Source organism: Drosophila obscura, unplaced genomic scaffold (assembly GCF_018151105.1).
Source record: "Drosophila obscura isolate BZ-5 IFL unplaced genomic scaffold, ASM1815110v1 contig_14, whole genome shotgun sequence".
Lineage (NCBI taxonomy): Eukaryota > Metazoa > Arthropoda > Insecta > Diptera > Drosophilidae > Drosophila > Drosophila obscura.
This window is the reverse complement of record NW_024542724.1, coordinates 2,174,304-2,189,016: the sequence shown is the minus strand read 5'-3', so window position 1 is coordinate 2,189,016 and position 14,713 is coordinate 2,174,304. Positions and strand designations below refer to the sequence as shown.

General features: G+C 40.6%; 2 protein-coding genes across 2 annotated transcripts; both read right to left on the bottom strand.

The window, feature by feature from the left end:
* Positions 1-6,704: 6,704 nt before the first annotated feature.
* On the bottom strand, positions 6,705-8,002 carry LOC111077750 (probable trehalose-phosphate phosphatase J). The gene is made up of 3 exons (XM_022372140.2): positions 7,721-8,002; positions 7,003-7,624; positions 6,705-6,940 (listed from the first exon to the last, which is right to left on the bottom strand). The coding sequence occupies exons 1-3, from the start codon at positions 7,783-7,785 to the stop codon at positions 6,806-6,808; spliced, it is 822 nt and encodes a 273-aa protein (XP_022227832.2). The 5' UTR covers positions 7,786-8,002; the 3' UTR covers positions 6,705-6,805.
* A 495-nt stretch (positions 8,003-8,497) lies between these two features.
* Positions 8,498-9,785, bottom strand: LOC111077749 (probable trehalose-phosphate phosphatase C). The gene is made up of 3 exons (XM_022372139.2): positions 9,561-9,785; positions 8,830-9,451; positions 8,498-8,767 (listed from the first exon to the last, which is right to left on the bottom strand). The coding sequence occupies exons 1-3, from the start codon at positions 9,623-9,625 to the stop codon at positions 8,633-8,635; spliced, it is 822 nt and encodes a 273-aa protein (XP_022227831.2). The 5' UTR covers positions 9,626-9,785; the 3' UTR covers positions 8,498-8,632.
* Between the last annotated feature and the right edge of the window lie 4,928 nt (positions 9,786-14,713).

The window sequence follows — 14,713 nt, the reverse complement described above, 5'->3', positions numbered from 1 at the left end:
GTTTATATAGTGACGATGTCTTTGATGCACCTTTGTTTGAGGTCGTTTGTGTTTTTGGAAACATTTTGGTTAGTGGTTGACACACTTTGGGAAGAGAAAAATGCGTTGACTTTGCGTTGAGGATCGGGAGACATAGATTTACTTAAATTAATGTTTAATTAGTTAGATAAAAGCTTGTATATTTAATTACTACTTCTACTGTTACTATTTTGTACTATTAATCCATTGATTTATCTGTAGAAGATGTTCTCAAATATATCTTTTCAATATTTGTCTTTGATCTTTAAACAAGCAGAGATTATTTATGTGTTTGTTATAAGATCTAAGCAACTATCTTTTTATCAACGGATAGATCAATTCAACAAGGGATTTAACAACGGATTTATCTTATAGAAAGTATGGATTCTTAAAGTTGGGGATTCACCAACTGTTGGAAAATGCTCTATCTTAGACGATATCTTTTATGTGTATGTAGAATAAAGATCAAAAGAGATAATACCAATAGCTATAGATTGGATGAAACGAAATACTCAACATACTCGTATCATTAATATTTTCTATATTTTTGTAGTGTTCAACCTGCTTTCAACTTATTATTATTATTACTTTTGTAACGCAGATCAGACACGACGAGGACTTGAATTTAGCCATAAACCGATCGTCATTAACATTATTGTTGTGTAAATATTATTCTTTTTATTATTATTATCTCTTACACTTCTGTTTCTGATCCTCATTTCTGTTTCTATTTCTGATCCTCATTGATCTTTAAGTTGTATTAATGGTTGTATAATCTATATATGTATGTATATATATATTTAATCTATATAAATCTCGTGTCACGGTGTTTGTGGTTGAACTCTTCGACTTTCATGAAATTTTTGTCGTCTATTAAGTAGAGGTCTGCGCATAGGTCGTAAAGTACTTTTGATCTTCATATTACAGCCCATTATCTTTGAATCGCGACTTTAGTGTTTTTTGATCAAGTATTGCTTTGATTTAGCTGTCAGTGTGTTTTGTGACATAACATTTTTAATGACTTTGGACTTTTGTTATGTTTGCTTGTGAATTTTGGTTTTGTAGTTGTGCTAAAATGAAAAATGCCAGCAAGACGCACCGTCGAACAAATAATGCAACATTCATGCGACATAGTAGAGCTAAAAGAACAGTCGAACAAGTCGAAGAAGATAACGAAAATGTGCGTGAGGGCATATCGCACTGGCTTGAATCTCAAATGAAATGAACAAAGACAATTGGAACGAAGACGTGGGCGTCGCTACATAATTGACAATATCAGATGAAATGACCGACAACGCCAACAAGTACATATAGCATTAACATCCGCTTCGTTCCTTCGTATAGCATTCGCAAAGCATTCGTATAGCATTCGCAGATATCGAACATTCCGCACATCAGAAAGTGTTGATTGGTGCTATGGACAAGGAATGTCCCCATTGTCAAGCTCTCAAGTATAAACATGAGTCAAGTTGTATGTGTTGCGCATCAGGAAAAGTACAACTACCAGAAATTGAGACACCACCGGAACCATTGAACAGATTGCTTATGGGCACGGATCCAGATTAAACACTCCGCAATTGAAATCAATTCACTCCAAATGACATTGTTGACAAGAGCAACACACCAGGTCACAATACAACCTTCAATACCATATTATGGGCATAATTAAACACGGACCCAACGGAACAGCGAGAGTGAGGATTTTTAAGGACGTAGTGATTGAAGGGTGGGTACAATCTACGAGGGAGCCCATTGTACGACGCGAGAGGGGAAACATACGACTCAGCCGGCAGAAGAACTCACTGGTTTGGTTACGGTTATTGGTCACAGAGGGAAACTACCCACAGGACAGCGGCTTCACCACGAGCGCAGAGGGAAGAACCAACTAAAACGAGAAGGAACGTGTGAGTCGCTTCTGGGGACGCGACTCTACTTATACCCGTACTCAGTCAGTGTATACATTTTTGAGCATGATTTATACACTTACGGAATTTTTATACCCGTACTCAAAAAAGAGTTAAGGGGTATATTAGATTTGTGGTAAAAGTGGATGTGTGTAACGCAGAGAAGGAAACGTTTCCGACCCCATAAAGTATATATATTCTTGATCAGCATCATAGCCGAGTCGATATAGCCATGTCTGTCTGTCCGCTGTCTGTCTGTTTGTCTGTCTGTCTCGATTAGCGCCTGATCTCAGAGACTATAAGAGCTAGGGCACCAAATTTGGTTTCCAACTCATGGATATCACGCTGCTACAAGTGTATTTCAAATTCGCCGCCCCTCCGCCCCCACAAAGAACGAAAATCTGTGGAGGCACATTTTAAGATCGTAAAACTAAACAGTATCGTAGAGAATGCCCATACTACCAGACTGCTGAATCTGAATCAGATCGGATCATAATTATAGCCAGAATGACGAAATAATTTTCAGTTGCTTCCCCTGGCCCCCCAGCCAACGACAACACAACTCATTTTCCACTCGCTGCACACTTGCCGCGTTCAGTGCGGAGCAACCCCTAGCGGAGGAGATGTAGAATCTAAGTGGTACATGTATAATCTACATGTTAAATGTAGAATATACATAATTGTAGATGTAGATAACAGATGGCATTTAAAATTATTTTTTTTGTTAATGTAATTCTAATATAATCTATGTCAAATGTAAATACGCTGGTGGGTTAGAGGGTAGGGCAGCCCGTTGTTGTTTGTGTTACCTCGGTCCTTGTGCTTAACCGTTTTCATGGGAACAACGGAGGAGTGTGGCGCTTCGGCACTATGGGCTTTCGCCCCTTCGAGGGATTTAAACAATTTTAGTGAAGTCACAATCGTTCTTTAGTTGGTCCAGACGATAGGGGCGCCACGGGAATCAGTGAGAACCGCGATCATTTAGTTCAATATTGGTTTTTTTTGTAACTACAATATTACTCAATTTTTTTATTCCAATCAGGTGGTTTTTTATGTGTTTGTGACTTCTCATGTAGAGGTGCCCCTTAATAGGCCAATTTGTGCCTTGTGCTATTTTTTATAAAGCCATCTTGAAGGGTTTAAAGTGCAGCAGAGTCCATCACAGATGTTGTATGTTGTAAGATTGCTTGTTCAAATGATGTAATTAAATAACTTTTTACGTTTTGGGATTTTAATTTTTGGTATTTGGCCGTTTTTTTGGAAGTGGTCGAGGGGTAAGCACAAAGGGGAGTGTGTTGTAGAGGGTTTTTTGGTGTGGCTTTGGGCTGGGGGGCACAAAGTTGGGGATTGGGTACCACGATGGTAACACTGCTGGGGTTCGACCCTACTCTTCCAACACATTGGCTAATGGCAGCTTGCATTGACATACGTTTGTATGCTCATGCCAGCTGCCATCGTTCCATTCAGTTTGTTATCGGTGGATCTTGTATACCCTGGCCTTTTAATTCACGCAGGGTACATTGTTCGTGTCGTTGGTATTTCGGGGGGCTGCACGATAAATTTTCAAACTGTCGTCGCATCAGCCAAAGGGTAGGTTGCCTCAGACGGTTTGCGGCTATGTCTCTGAGGTTATTCTTCAGTGTTTGGTGACGTATTCAGCGACAGAGGGTGGTCCATTGGTTTTATCTTAGAAGTTCATCAAGTCCGGATGGCAGCACGCAGCGTTAATATGAGTCCTTTTAATGTTGTTATATACATATTGTTATAAACGGGCAGGTCTTTTTCTCAGGGTGTGTAGGTTTATTTCTTACAATCTTATTATTGTTTTTATTACAGGGCTAGTGAGCGCTTTATATTCTTTCTTACTTAAACTGATTATATAATATTGTCACAAAAGGTTGTTAGTTGTTATGTCTCTATGGATTTAAATGGTTAGGGGAGGCTCCTTATTCTAATAGGTTGGTTATTTACCCGGCAGAGCGATTATGCCGTCTGAGTTATTATTTGGCCTGAAGGGTCAAATTTCCCTAGGCTGTGGATGCGTCTACCTATACCCGGTCAGTCGTATATACATTTTTAGCTTATGATTTAGGTAGAATTTTAAAAAATTATTTCATCTACATCTACAATGTCGATTACACATCTGAAATGTAGATTATACATGCATTCTACATCTCCGCAAAGGTCAAGTATGCACAGGGCAGAGTGTGTGCGAGCGAGAAAGAAAAGGAGTAGCGTCAACAGAGCTGGAGGAAGTGGGGGAAGCAACTGAAAATTAATTTATTTATTCTGGCTATAATAATGATTCGATCTGATTCAGATTCGGCAATCTGATAGATATGGTCATTCTCTACGGTACTGCGTTTTTAGTTTTATCGTATCTTCAAAGTTGTGGCTGCCACAGATTTTCGTCTTTTGTGGGACTGAAGGGGGCGGGGCGAAATTTTGAAATACACTTGTAGCAGTGTGATATGACATGAGTCTGGAAACGGATGGACAGACGGACACGGCTATATCGACTCGGCTATTGATGCTGATCAAGAATATATATACTCTATGGGGTCGGAAACGATTCCTTCTCTGCGTTGCACACATCCACTTTTACCACAAATACAATATACCCCTTAACTCTTTTTGAGTACGGGTATAAAAACAGTCCCGAAAATGGTGACGTGCGGCACTACTATTTCCATGATTTACATATACTAGCTTTATAATCAAACTTTGGTTGAAATAGGAACAACCATTATTGAGAGAAAACACAATGATTTTTAAACTGTTCCTTAAATCGTATGTGCTTATTTTTTTTTATATTAAGTTACTTTCAACCGTGATTAGTTGAAAGATTTATTTGGCCTCACGTATGTGCTTAGATTTGAAAATTTGACAAATCAAGTTTCCTGTCGTTTATATTTCATTCCAAAATAATATAAAAAGTTAGTGTTCGTTCGTTTAAAACTGAATTTTGTGATTGTAAAATTGTAAAATGGATAGTTTTGAAGATTATTACAGCCGGATTTGCACACTGATCGACGGAGTTGTGGAGTTGCCCATGTGGCCAAACCACGAACTTACCAGCTCTCTTTTTGCTATGCCTATCAGTAAGTGATCCGTTAGTGAAAACGATAGAAACCAATCTAGCTCTAGCACAACCAACCCTATTGCAGATGAGGCAAGAAATAAACTCCGTGAGGCCCAGGCCATTGCGAAAAAGGCCGATCGCACAATCATCACATTGGACGATTTACAGATTGTGACAAATTCAGAGGTTTCGATGATGAATACAGCCAAGACCACCACCAAACACTCGTCGTCTTCGACCCCGCTTGTCTTCAGTCAATTATTGTGAGGACTAAACACGATGGCAAGATCCGCAAGAATAGTCCAATAGCCAAGCCATTTGAAGCACTCCTGATCATCGCCCGTAGATTGGCCTTCTTCTCTGCACAGCTCTTCGTTTTCTTCGGGCAGCTTTCCCTCTTTTGCGGCTTTTGCGGACACTTTTGACATATTTTTTTGCGGCCCAACTTTGCTTTCGCCTGGCACTTGCTCTCCTTTTTCACTGCACAACTTTTCCCCTTCTTCCTCTGCAACCCGATTCGTTTCTTCTCTTGCCCCTCTTGCTCTGCAAGCTGATCGAACACCAGAGTCAGGTAGCTGTCGGTCAGATCCAATGGAAAGCTCCCCAAGAGTAGTCCAATAGCCAAGCCATTTGAAGCAATAAAAAATCGATGGAAAAACCAATATTTCTTCTCCTTTTTTATACCCGTACTCAAAAAAGAGTTAAGGGGTATATTGTGTGTGTAACGCAGAGAAGGAAGCGTTTCCGACCTCATAAAGTATATATATTTTTGATCAGCATCAATAGCCGAGTCGATATAGCCGTGTCCGTCTGTCCGTCCGTTTCCAGACTCATGTGATATCACACTGCTACAAGTGTATTTCAAAATTTCGCCCCCCCCCCCGGGGGCGCCCGCCGGTTCAGTTGCTTCCCCCGCCTTCCCAGCCAGAGATACGCTACTCATTCTCTTTCTTGCTCACTCTGCCGCGTTCAGTGCGCGAGCAACCCCTAGCGGAGGAGAGGAATGGTACTGTACAACTACAGAGATGTAGAATATACATTGTAGATGTAGATAACAGATGTAGCAAAAAAATTTAATATGTAAAATTTTTTTTTAATTTTTAAATTCTATAAAATCATAAGCTCAAAAATGTATATACTGACGTACGGGTATAAGTAGAGTCGCGTCCCCAGAAGCGACTCACACGTTCCTTCTCGTTTTTAATAACCTTTTGAAGACTGACAGAATTATATCTAAATAATGTGTAAGTTACTTTTACAACGAGAAGGAACGTGTGAGTCGCTTCTGTGGACGCGACTCTACTGTATGGTTAGTACCCGTACTCAGTCAGTTTTCGCCAATTCTTGATCTATCTATCGAATAGCTGTGGCACTATTTATGCCAAAACGTTTTCTTAAAAAAATCGCCAGAATTTAATATATTATACTAACGGCTCAGCAACGTTTGATAAATGAGCAGAAGAATACGTTTTATATAACTATAATTTTGCAATATGTGGTGGCCATACAATATTTGTTGTTTGCAAGTCACGGAAACACACGCATTATTCCGTTCCCGTTTCCGTCATCTTGAGAGTATCTTCTCCCATTCCGTCTGCCGCTACGCATCTGAATGCTTCGTGTGTTTCTTCACCATAAATATTCTCGTTCTTCCTTACTCATATTCAAAATCCAGTCAATGTGCAGGGCACCTAGCTGGGTTGTGGTTCAAACTTTTATTTTTAAAATTGCACCCAGTGTGAATTTCTATATAATTCAATAAAATCTCACTAATCATATCACTAGTATTAAACCATAATTTCTAGGAAACATAAACATGGGCTATCCACTTGAGAAGATCAGTCATCAGAGCCTGTTTGGGCAATCGAAAATCTGCAAAGGTCTGGACCTGGGCATCGACATCAATGCGGAATGAGCGACCCAAGCCCTGGAGAACCTGGAAAAGAAAAATTGTATTGAAAAAGCTTTGCTGAGAAGGAGAAAGAGAGCAAGACTCACCCTCATGGCATCTTCATCGGTGGTATCATCGCCGGCAAAGACAACCCTCACATCTTTTTGCCAATTGTCGCCAAACTTTTTATTCAGAATGTAAAGAGCAGCCTCGCCCTTGTTCCAATTGACTGGCGGTTTAGCCTCAAAAGCCTCATGGGCTTGATTTACACAAAATCCGTACCGCAGACAGATCTCCGTGGCCAACAGGTTCTGTGCGTCCTTCAGCTCCACAGGTGTGTCGCAATAGTGATAGGTGAGCGAAACCCGCTTATCCTCCACCCAGGCGCCATTCTTCTGCATCTTTTCCTTGAGTTCCCAGACCATATCCGTGTAGTTCTTTTTCATTTCTGCAGGCAGCTCGAAGTCGTACCTCGAACCATCTGGATATTCGATCTCCAGGCCATGATTTCCCGCAAAGGTGGTGCCATCGATTTTCACATGAGACTGGACATCCTTCAGGCCACGACCCGAAATGATAGCAAGGAATATTTGCGGGTGTTTGGCCAATTTCCGGAGTGTCTTCTCCAGTTCTACGGGCATATGGGCCTTGTTTGGATTATCCGTAATTGGTGCCATAGTGCCATCGTAATCCAAAAGAATTGCCAACTTGTTGTGGCTATTCAGGTAGCTGAGATCAGAAGGGCAGAGAGAGATTAAAGGACCTATCAGTAAATTGTCCTCGTTACATGACATAGACAAGGTCAAAAATTACCCTTGGACTTACCCAGGTAGCTTCTGCTCGAACTCCTCCAGGCGGGTGATCACAGGAGCCACTCTCTTCACGGGCATTCTGATATCTTGCTGATTACTTCTGGCTAGGCTTACGATCCGTACCAAAAGGTATATGAGTTTCTGATCTTCTGATATTTTTCGGATTAATCCTGGCTAGGCTTACGATCAGTACCAAAAGGTATATGAGTTTGCACTGGAATTTATTTCTGTAGGAAGAATATTAGCTCCGAGTTTTGGTCTTATCTGCTTGCTACTGTCTTAATGTCTGAGCTAAAACTGTGAGGGTTTTGCCTATAAAGCGGATGATAGCTTACAGTATTCAGTAGCTATCTCTGTTGAATAGAAATCGCATTTGCTGTAAAATCTCTCTCACATTCTCTCTCTGTCTGTCTGTCTGTCTTGTATCTCCCTCGCTTTTTAGTTATCAAATCTCAGTGTCTCTTGTTAGCTACTCCATAATCTCTATAAGTTTTTATTAGTTGACCTTTCTGAATGTATTCGATTGGAGTGGGTTGTAGGCACCTGTCCCTTTCGACTGCAGTTTTATAACGATTTTCCAGACGGTTCGGTGTTTCCTCAAACACTTTTTTGTTTTTTTTGTTTGTTTGGGAAGGGAACAAAGGCAAAGAAAAAAATGCATCCTCACTCGTATTCAAAATCCAGTCAATGTGCAGTGTATACCCAACTGGGCTGTGCTTACCTCGATGTGTTCTCGATGCATACGCTGCTGTAGTGGTTATACCTATTAAATAAAAGAAATACAAATAAGTTTCCAATTTTCCACAACAGCCTCCATAAGCCAAACATTTATTTTTTAAACTGCACCCAGTGTGAATTTGTATATAATGCCTCGGGTATGCAAAAAAATCTCACTAATCATATCACTAGTATTAAACCATAATTTCTAGGAAACATAAACATGGGCTATCCACTTGAGAAGATCAGTCATCAGAGCCTGTTTGGGCAATCGAAAATCTGCAAAGGTCTGGATCTGGGCATCGGCAGCAATGCGGAATGAGCGACCCAAGCCCTGGAGAACCTGAAAAAGAAAAATTGTATTGAAAAAGCTTTGCTGAGAAGGAGAAAGAGAGCAAGACTCACCCTCATGGCATCTTCATCGGTGGTATCATCGCCGGCAAAGACAACCCTCACGTCTTTGTGCCAATTGTCGCCAAACTTTTGCTTCAGAATGTAAAGAGCAGCCTCGCCCTTGTTCCAATTGACTGGCGGCTTAGCCTCAATAGCCTCATGGGCTTGATTTGCACGGAAACCGTACCGCAGACAGATCTCCGTGGCCAACTGCTTCAGTGCGTCCTTCAGCTCCACAGGTGTGTCGCGATAGTGATAGGTGAGCGAAACCCGCTTATCCTCCACCCAGGCGCCATTCTTCTCCACCTTCTCCTTGAGTTCCCTGACCATATCCGTGTAGTTCTTTTTTATTTCTGCGGGCAGCTCGTAGTCGTGCCTCGAACCATCTGGATATTCGATCTCCAGGCCATGATTTCCCGCATAGGTGGTGCCATCGATGCTCACGTGAGCCTGGACATCTTTCAGGCCACGACCCGAAATGACAGCAAGAAATATTTGCGGATGTTTGGCCAATTTATGGAGTGTCTTCTCCAGTTCCACAGGCATCTGGGTCTTGCTTGGATTATCCGCAATTGGTGCCAAAGTGCCATCGTAATCCAAAAGAATTGCCAACTTGTTCTGGCTATTCAGGTAGCTGAGATCAGAGGGGCAGAGAGAGAGTGAGATTAGCGATTATAAGTCTTATCAGTAAATTTTCCTCGTTACATGACATATACAAGGTCGAAAATTACCCTTGGACTTACCCAGGTAGCTTCTGCTCGAACTCCTCCAGGCGGGTGATCACGGGAGCCACTCTCTTCTCGGGCATGCTGATTTCTTCCTGATTACTGCTGGCTAGGCTTATGATCAGTACCAAAAGGTATATGAGTTTGGCTTGGGTTTGCACTGGAATTTATTTTTGTAGGCAGAATATTAGTTCCGATTTTTGGTCTTATCTGCTTGTTTCTGTCTCAATGTCTGAGCTACAACTGTGTGGGTTTTTCTTATAGAGCGGATGATAGTTTACAGTATTCAGTAGCTCTCTCTATTGATAAGAAATCGCATTTGCTGTAAAATCTCTCTCACACTCTCTCCCTGTCTGTCTGTCTTGTGCTCAGCCTCTAATTTGTCTCTCCCTCGTTTTTCTGTTATCAAATTTCAGTCTCTCATTTTAGCTACTCCATAATCTCTATAAGTTCCCATTAGTTTACCTTTCTGAATGTACTCGATTGGAGTTGGCTGTAGACACCTATCCCTGATGGATATTCAATGCGCTTTGAGTTGTTGCCTCACTGTCGACTGCAGTTTTATAACGATTTTCCAGACGGTTCGGTGCCCCATTGTTTCCCCAAACACTTTTTTGTTTTGTTTGTTTGTTTGGGAAGGGAAGGGAACAAAGGCAGAGAGAGAGAGAGGGTCATCCATCTCATTCACTCCATATACTACATATCTCCTCTGTCCTCCATGCATCATGCGTTGCCTTCGTGGCTGGCGCGTGCATTGCCTCCTCCTACGCTCATTTTCATTTCAATGGCAATAAAACCGAAAATTCATAAATTTCATACTATGTAGTATAATCCGCCTTTAACTCATACCTCTCCTCTCATCCTTCGAATTCGCTTTATTTGGTAATGAGAATGCAAATCTGGTTATGTCCTCGACCCTGTCCTTCTCGGACAAATCCTTTTGACGTGACTATGCGCGTGTCTGCCGGTAGGAGGTAACCAGAGGAGAACCCACTCTTAAACCCACTCGTAATCCAAACCCCCCCTCCCCGTTCTGGCCTGTATTCCCCCCCATCTGGCCACGCGATTTCGGGGCACAAATATTTGTTGCATGCACTGGAATTGATTAGGCGACAACAACGCGTCTAATAATAGCCACAGCATGAGCGCGACACGCGAAACAACCCATGGAGATGGAGACACAAATGTCAAAGAGGTGAAGGGGAAGACACAAATGTGAAGGGGGTGAAGAGTAGAGATAAAGCTTAGAGGCCTTGACAATCAGACTATCGGCTTTCATTGTACATGGATTAAAATATACGAACATTTAGTGAGATTCTTCCATATTACTCGGTTTCTAATGATATTTCATATATTTATGAGGCATTAAATAGGTAATAAATAGCTACAGTTTGGATGGAATGAAATACATATATGTATTATATTTTCAATTATATTACTATTTGTTACTATTATTATTGCAAAGCATTTGGCAGAACAAGTTCCAGCAATTAATTTCATTATTTTAATAAATAAATATCTTTCGATAGAGTAAATAAACAAATTCCATGAAGCTCTGAAAATTCCTTAAAAAAAGGGTAAATAGATAAAATAGGCACACACAGTGATCGATCTATACATATAGTTGCCAAATCGCCCATCGCAATTTTTCAATATATTTTTCTACATATTGCTTTTTTGCTCTGTCATGAATTTGGCTTTGAATTGTAATCATGACACATGAAAGTTTCAGCGTTGAACTCCGGCACAGAACGCCGGAGGCGGGGGGCCACGGCCGAGCAGCGATGAACTCTAAACTTAAGTGTACATTTAACTTAAATATATCATTTATACGTTTCTAATAAACAGACCCAGTTGATGCTTGAGGATTTTGTGACAAGAGAAGTTGGAAGATCCAAAGTATCTTTTTATCTTCCAACATATCATTGAGTAAAATAATTATCTTTATCAATGTAATTTTCAGTGGGATCTTCCATTAAAAATACAAATTTTTCCAACTATTAACTGTGTCTACGAAACCCACAAGAGACAGATCCAAAGACAAATAAAACAATATTGACTGGACAAGCAAAGGAAACTCCCATCGATAATCGTCATCAATGGCTGGCTAAAGACCTTACTAGATTATAGCTCACTCTTACAGGTTGTTAGAGGTTGAGGCAAGTGAATCACGCAGTCGGGTAACCAGCACATGCCCCAAAAGCATGCTCAGACGCAGTCAGAGACTCAGACCTGAACAAATTGTTTACTAGCGATACAAACAGTATTATCGCATCGGGGGTGGAATGAGAGTGACAGCAGAGCAGAGCAGACAACCCACTCATATACAAGGGGAATGGAATCTCTCGCCCTACTCGATGCGGCCAAGCCGAGAATTGTTTATCATCGAATTACGGCAATCGACATGACCACAGCTGTCTCGTCCGCAAGCCTATGAACACACAAATATGTCTTATTATACTGCTAATTTCGCTTTAATTAGATCACAAGCACTTTTTTTGCACTGCAAACAAGTGTCTGGTGTGGCATCATAGCACGTAGTCCCCCTAAATCTTTTCAATTCCAATTCGACGGATCGAACAACTGTTCCCTCAGAAAGCGGACAGTGGATGGAAGAGACGGACAGTAGATGGCCCCCTCTTCAGCCTGAGACTGACTGTATGAACATCATCAAAAAATCGACTCATACACATCCCTCTCTCTCTCTGTGTTCCAAATGCATTTTCTCACTCACTTTTGCAACGATTTTCACTGATTGGTTTGTCACAGATCTTAATTTGCGCCATTTGTCAGATCGAAGTCTGTCAATTAATGAAAATAGAACTAGAACCCACTTAGATTCAAATTTTGTTGTAAATATTTTTGCTAATGATCGAATAAATTTGTTTTTGTATTTCCTACATTTTTGTTTTTCTTGACAAGCTTTTCCAAAAAGCTCAAAGAACAAGTTTGCTGAACAGGTAATAGGCCACGGGGGGCAGCGGAGGTCTTTGGCTTTGGCGGTCATAAATAGAATTTAGAAAGCACTTAGCAAAATAGCAAAACAGTGCACAATCACAGTGGTTGGAAATGGCTCGTACATGGGGTAAGGGCAATTGTAATGAATGAGATTGTGGAAAGGAATTTTACTTTGTTCAAATGTGACACAGTGTTCTGTGGATTGATATTATTGGAATTACCTTAATATATAGTATTTTGCAGTCATTTTCTGAATTGCTGAATTACTCTAAAATTGAGTTTACAATGCCACAGAATACCTAACATTTTGATGAATTCATTTGAAGGGAAAGTGACTTTTCAACCTTGGCTATACGAAGGTACATAGGTATATATCACGCCAAAGATTATCCATGCATTATCATATATCATATATGATATATGTATGTATGTACTGCAGTGCTACAAAATTGTCTCTTATTTCCTAAAAACTAATTTTTATAATTTTAAAGCATACTTTTGGGCTGATGATAAAAATTTATTCAGGCAGGCTCCGGTTTACACTTTCACAAAGAATATGTGATTTACTTTTCAGCAAAAAGTCATACTTTTTATTCCACGGCCCTCTGGAATCCACAAAAGTGAATTTGTTCACTCTCTGTACTGTTAAGCCCACATTTTACTACATACAAAAAGGCCTCTGTTATGTTTAACAGGGATTTATCGATAGCCAAATAGGGCTGCCACAGGTGTTCGGAGCAATTCACTATTTGTTGTTGCCCTGACCAATTTTTTCAGATAAAATTTTAAGGTTGGTTTAAAAAAAATTATTTATAAAAAGGTCACCAGCTCAATTGTCCAGGGAATGGTGTCAAATTGATGTCAATGCATCAATAAGTCATATAATTTTTCCCCTTTGCAATTAAGATTTTCTTTAGTTGTATAAAAAGCCGTTTACTTTTCATTTCGGCGAGGAATTTGTTGCCGTTTTCAAAACGGATAAGTCTTGCGTTTTACGAGCGCGGGAGCGCCTGACATTTCGTTTTGAAAAGTAAATCACATTTTTTTTATGAAAGTCAAAACCGGATCCTGCCTGATTGTCTTCTTTTTCCTTTAGGTATGATTTAGTGAATTATTCAACAATTTAAATCATTCGATTTACCTGTTTTAAAATTGCTGAACCTGAAACATAATTATCATAATACAGAGGGACTTTTCTTTTGCTGAAAAACAACTTCCATCACCTTAAAACTGTCAGTGGCTCCGCTTTAGAAAGAGCTTTCCACCTACGTAAATTAGTTGTAGAAAAGATAATAATAACACGAGTATGGGGGGCGTGGGCAGGGCAGATTGAGCTGGAGCACCTTTTCGTTCGTGGTGCGTAAACAACAAGAATGCAAAATGACAGATGACTATGACGTTGACCTGGACACAGGCAAATAGGGTTCCACTCCGGTGTGGGGTGGCCGTAAATCAATCGAGAATTAGGGTATGGCTAAAGGGGTTCTTACCGGGGCTACGTACATCCCTAAGGCAGTCGAGCGTGAGGATTTAACCAAAATGGATGTTCTGCTCATCTGACAAAATCTAACCTGTTGCCACTGTCAGAAGCAATTAGTGAATGCGGCAGGTATACGTGCCACGAGGCGCCTCGATGTCAACAGGTTGCCCTTGTCCCACGCCAGCCCACCAAACATCCCATTTGGGGGCACCATACAGCGCGTGGAAAGCCGTGTAAACATCTGTCGTGGTGTTGGTGCGCCGCTCTGTCTGTGTGTGGGCGTCGTGTTTGGCCTAGCATTAGGGCATGGCTTATTGCCAATTACATGGAAAATGTTTGCATACTTTCCCCACTCCCCTGCCCCATTATTTCCAGTTTTTCTTATTTTGGTTTGTGTTTGTTATGTTCTTTTTTTTTTTTTTTTTTTGGGTCTAATGTTAAGTGAAGGTCAGTTGGGCGGAAACCTGGACAGCAGCCCCCTGTCGAGGAGGCATGTTTGTACGAGGATGAAGGTCCCACAGCCAGATATTGGATTATGATAAAGGGATTATGTTTAAAGATACTTTGGAACTAAAGTTTATCATTCGAAACCAATATATTTTTGGCATGTTAATTCATATATAATTTGAGGGGTTCTGGAAGCTTTAATTGTAGCTATGAATGAAATTTATATTAAAGAGTGTTTCCCCAGTTTCAGAATAAATTATTTAAGAGTAACCCAACTCCCACAACT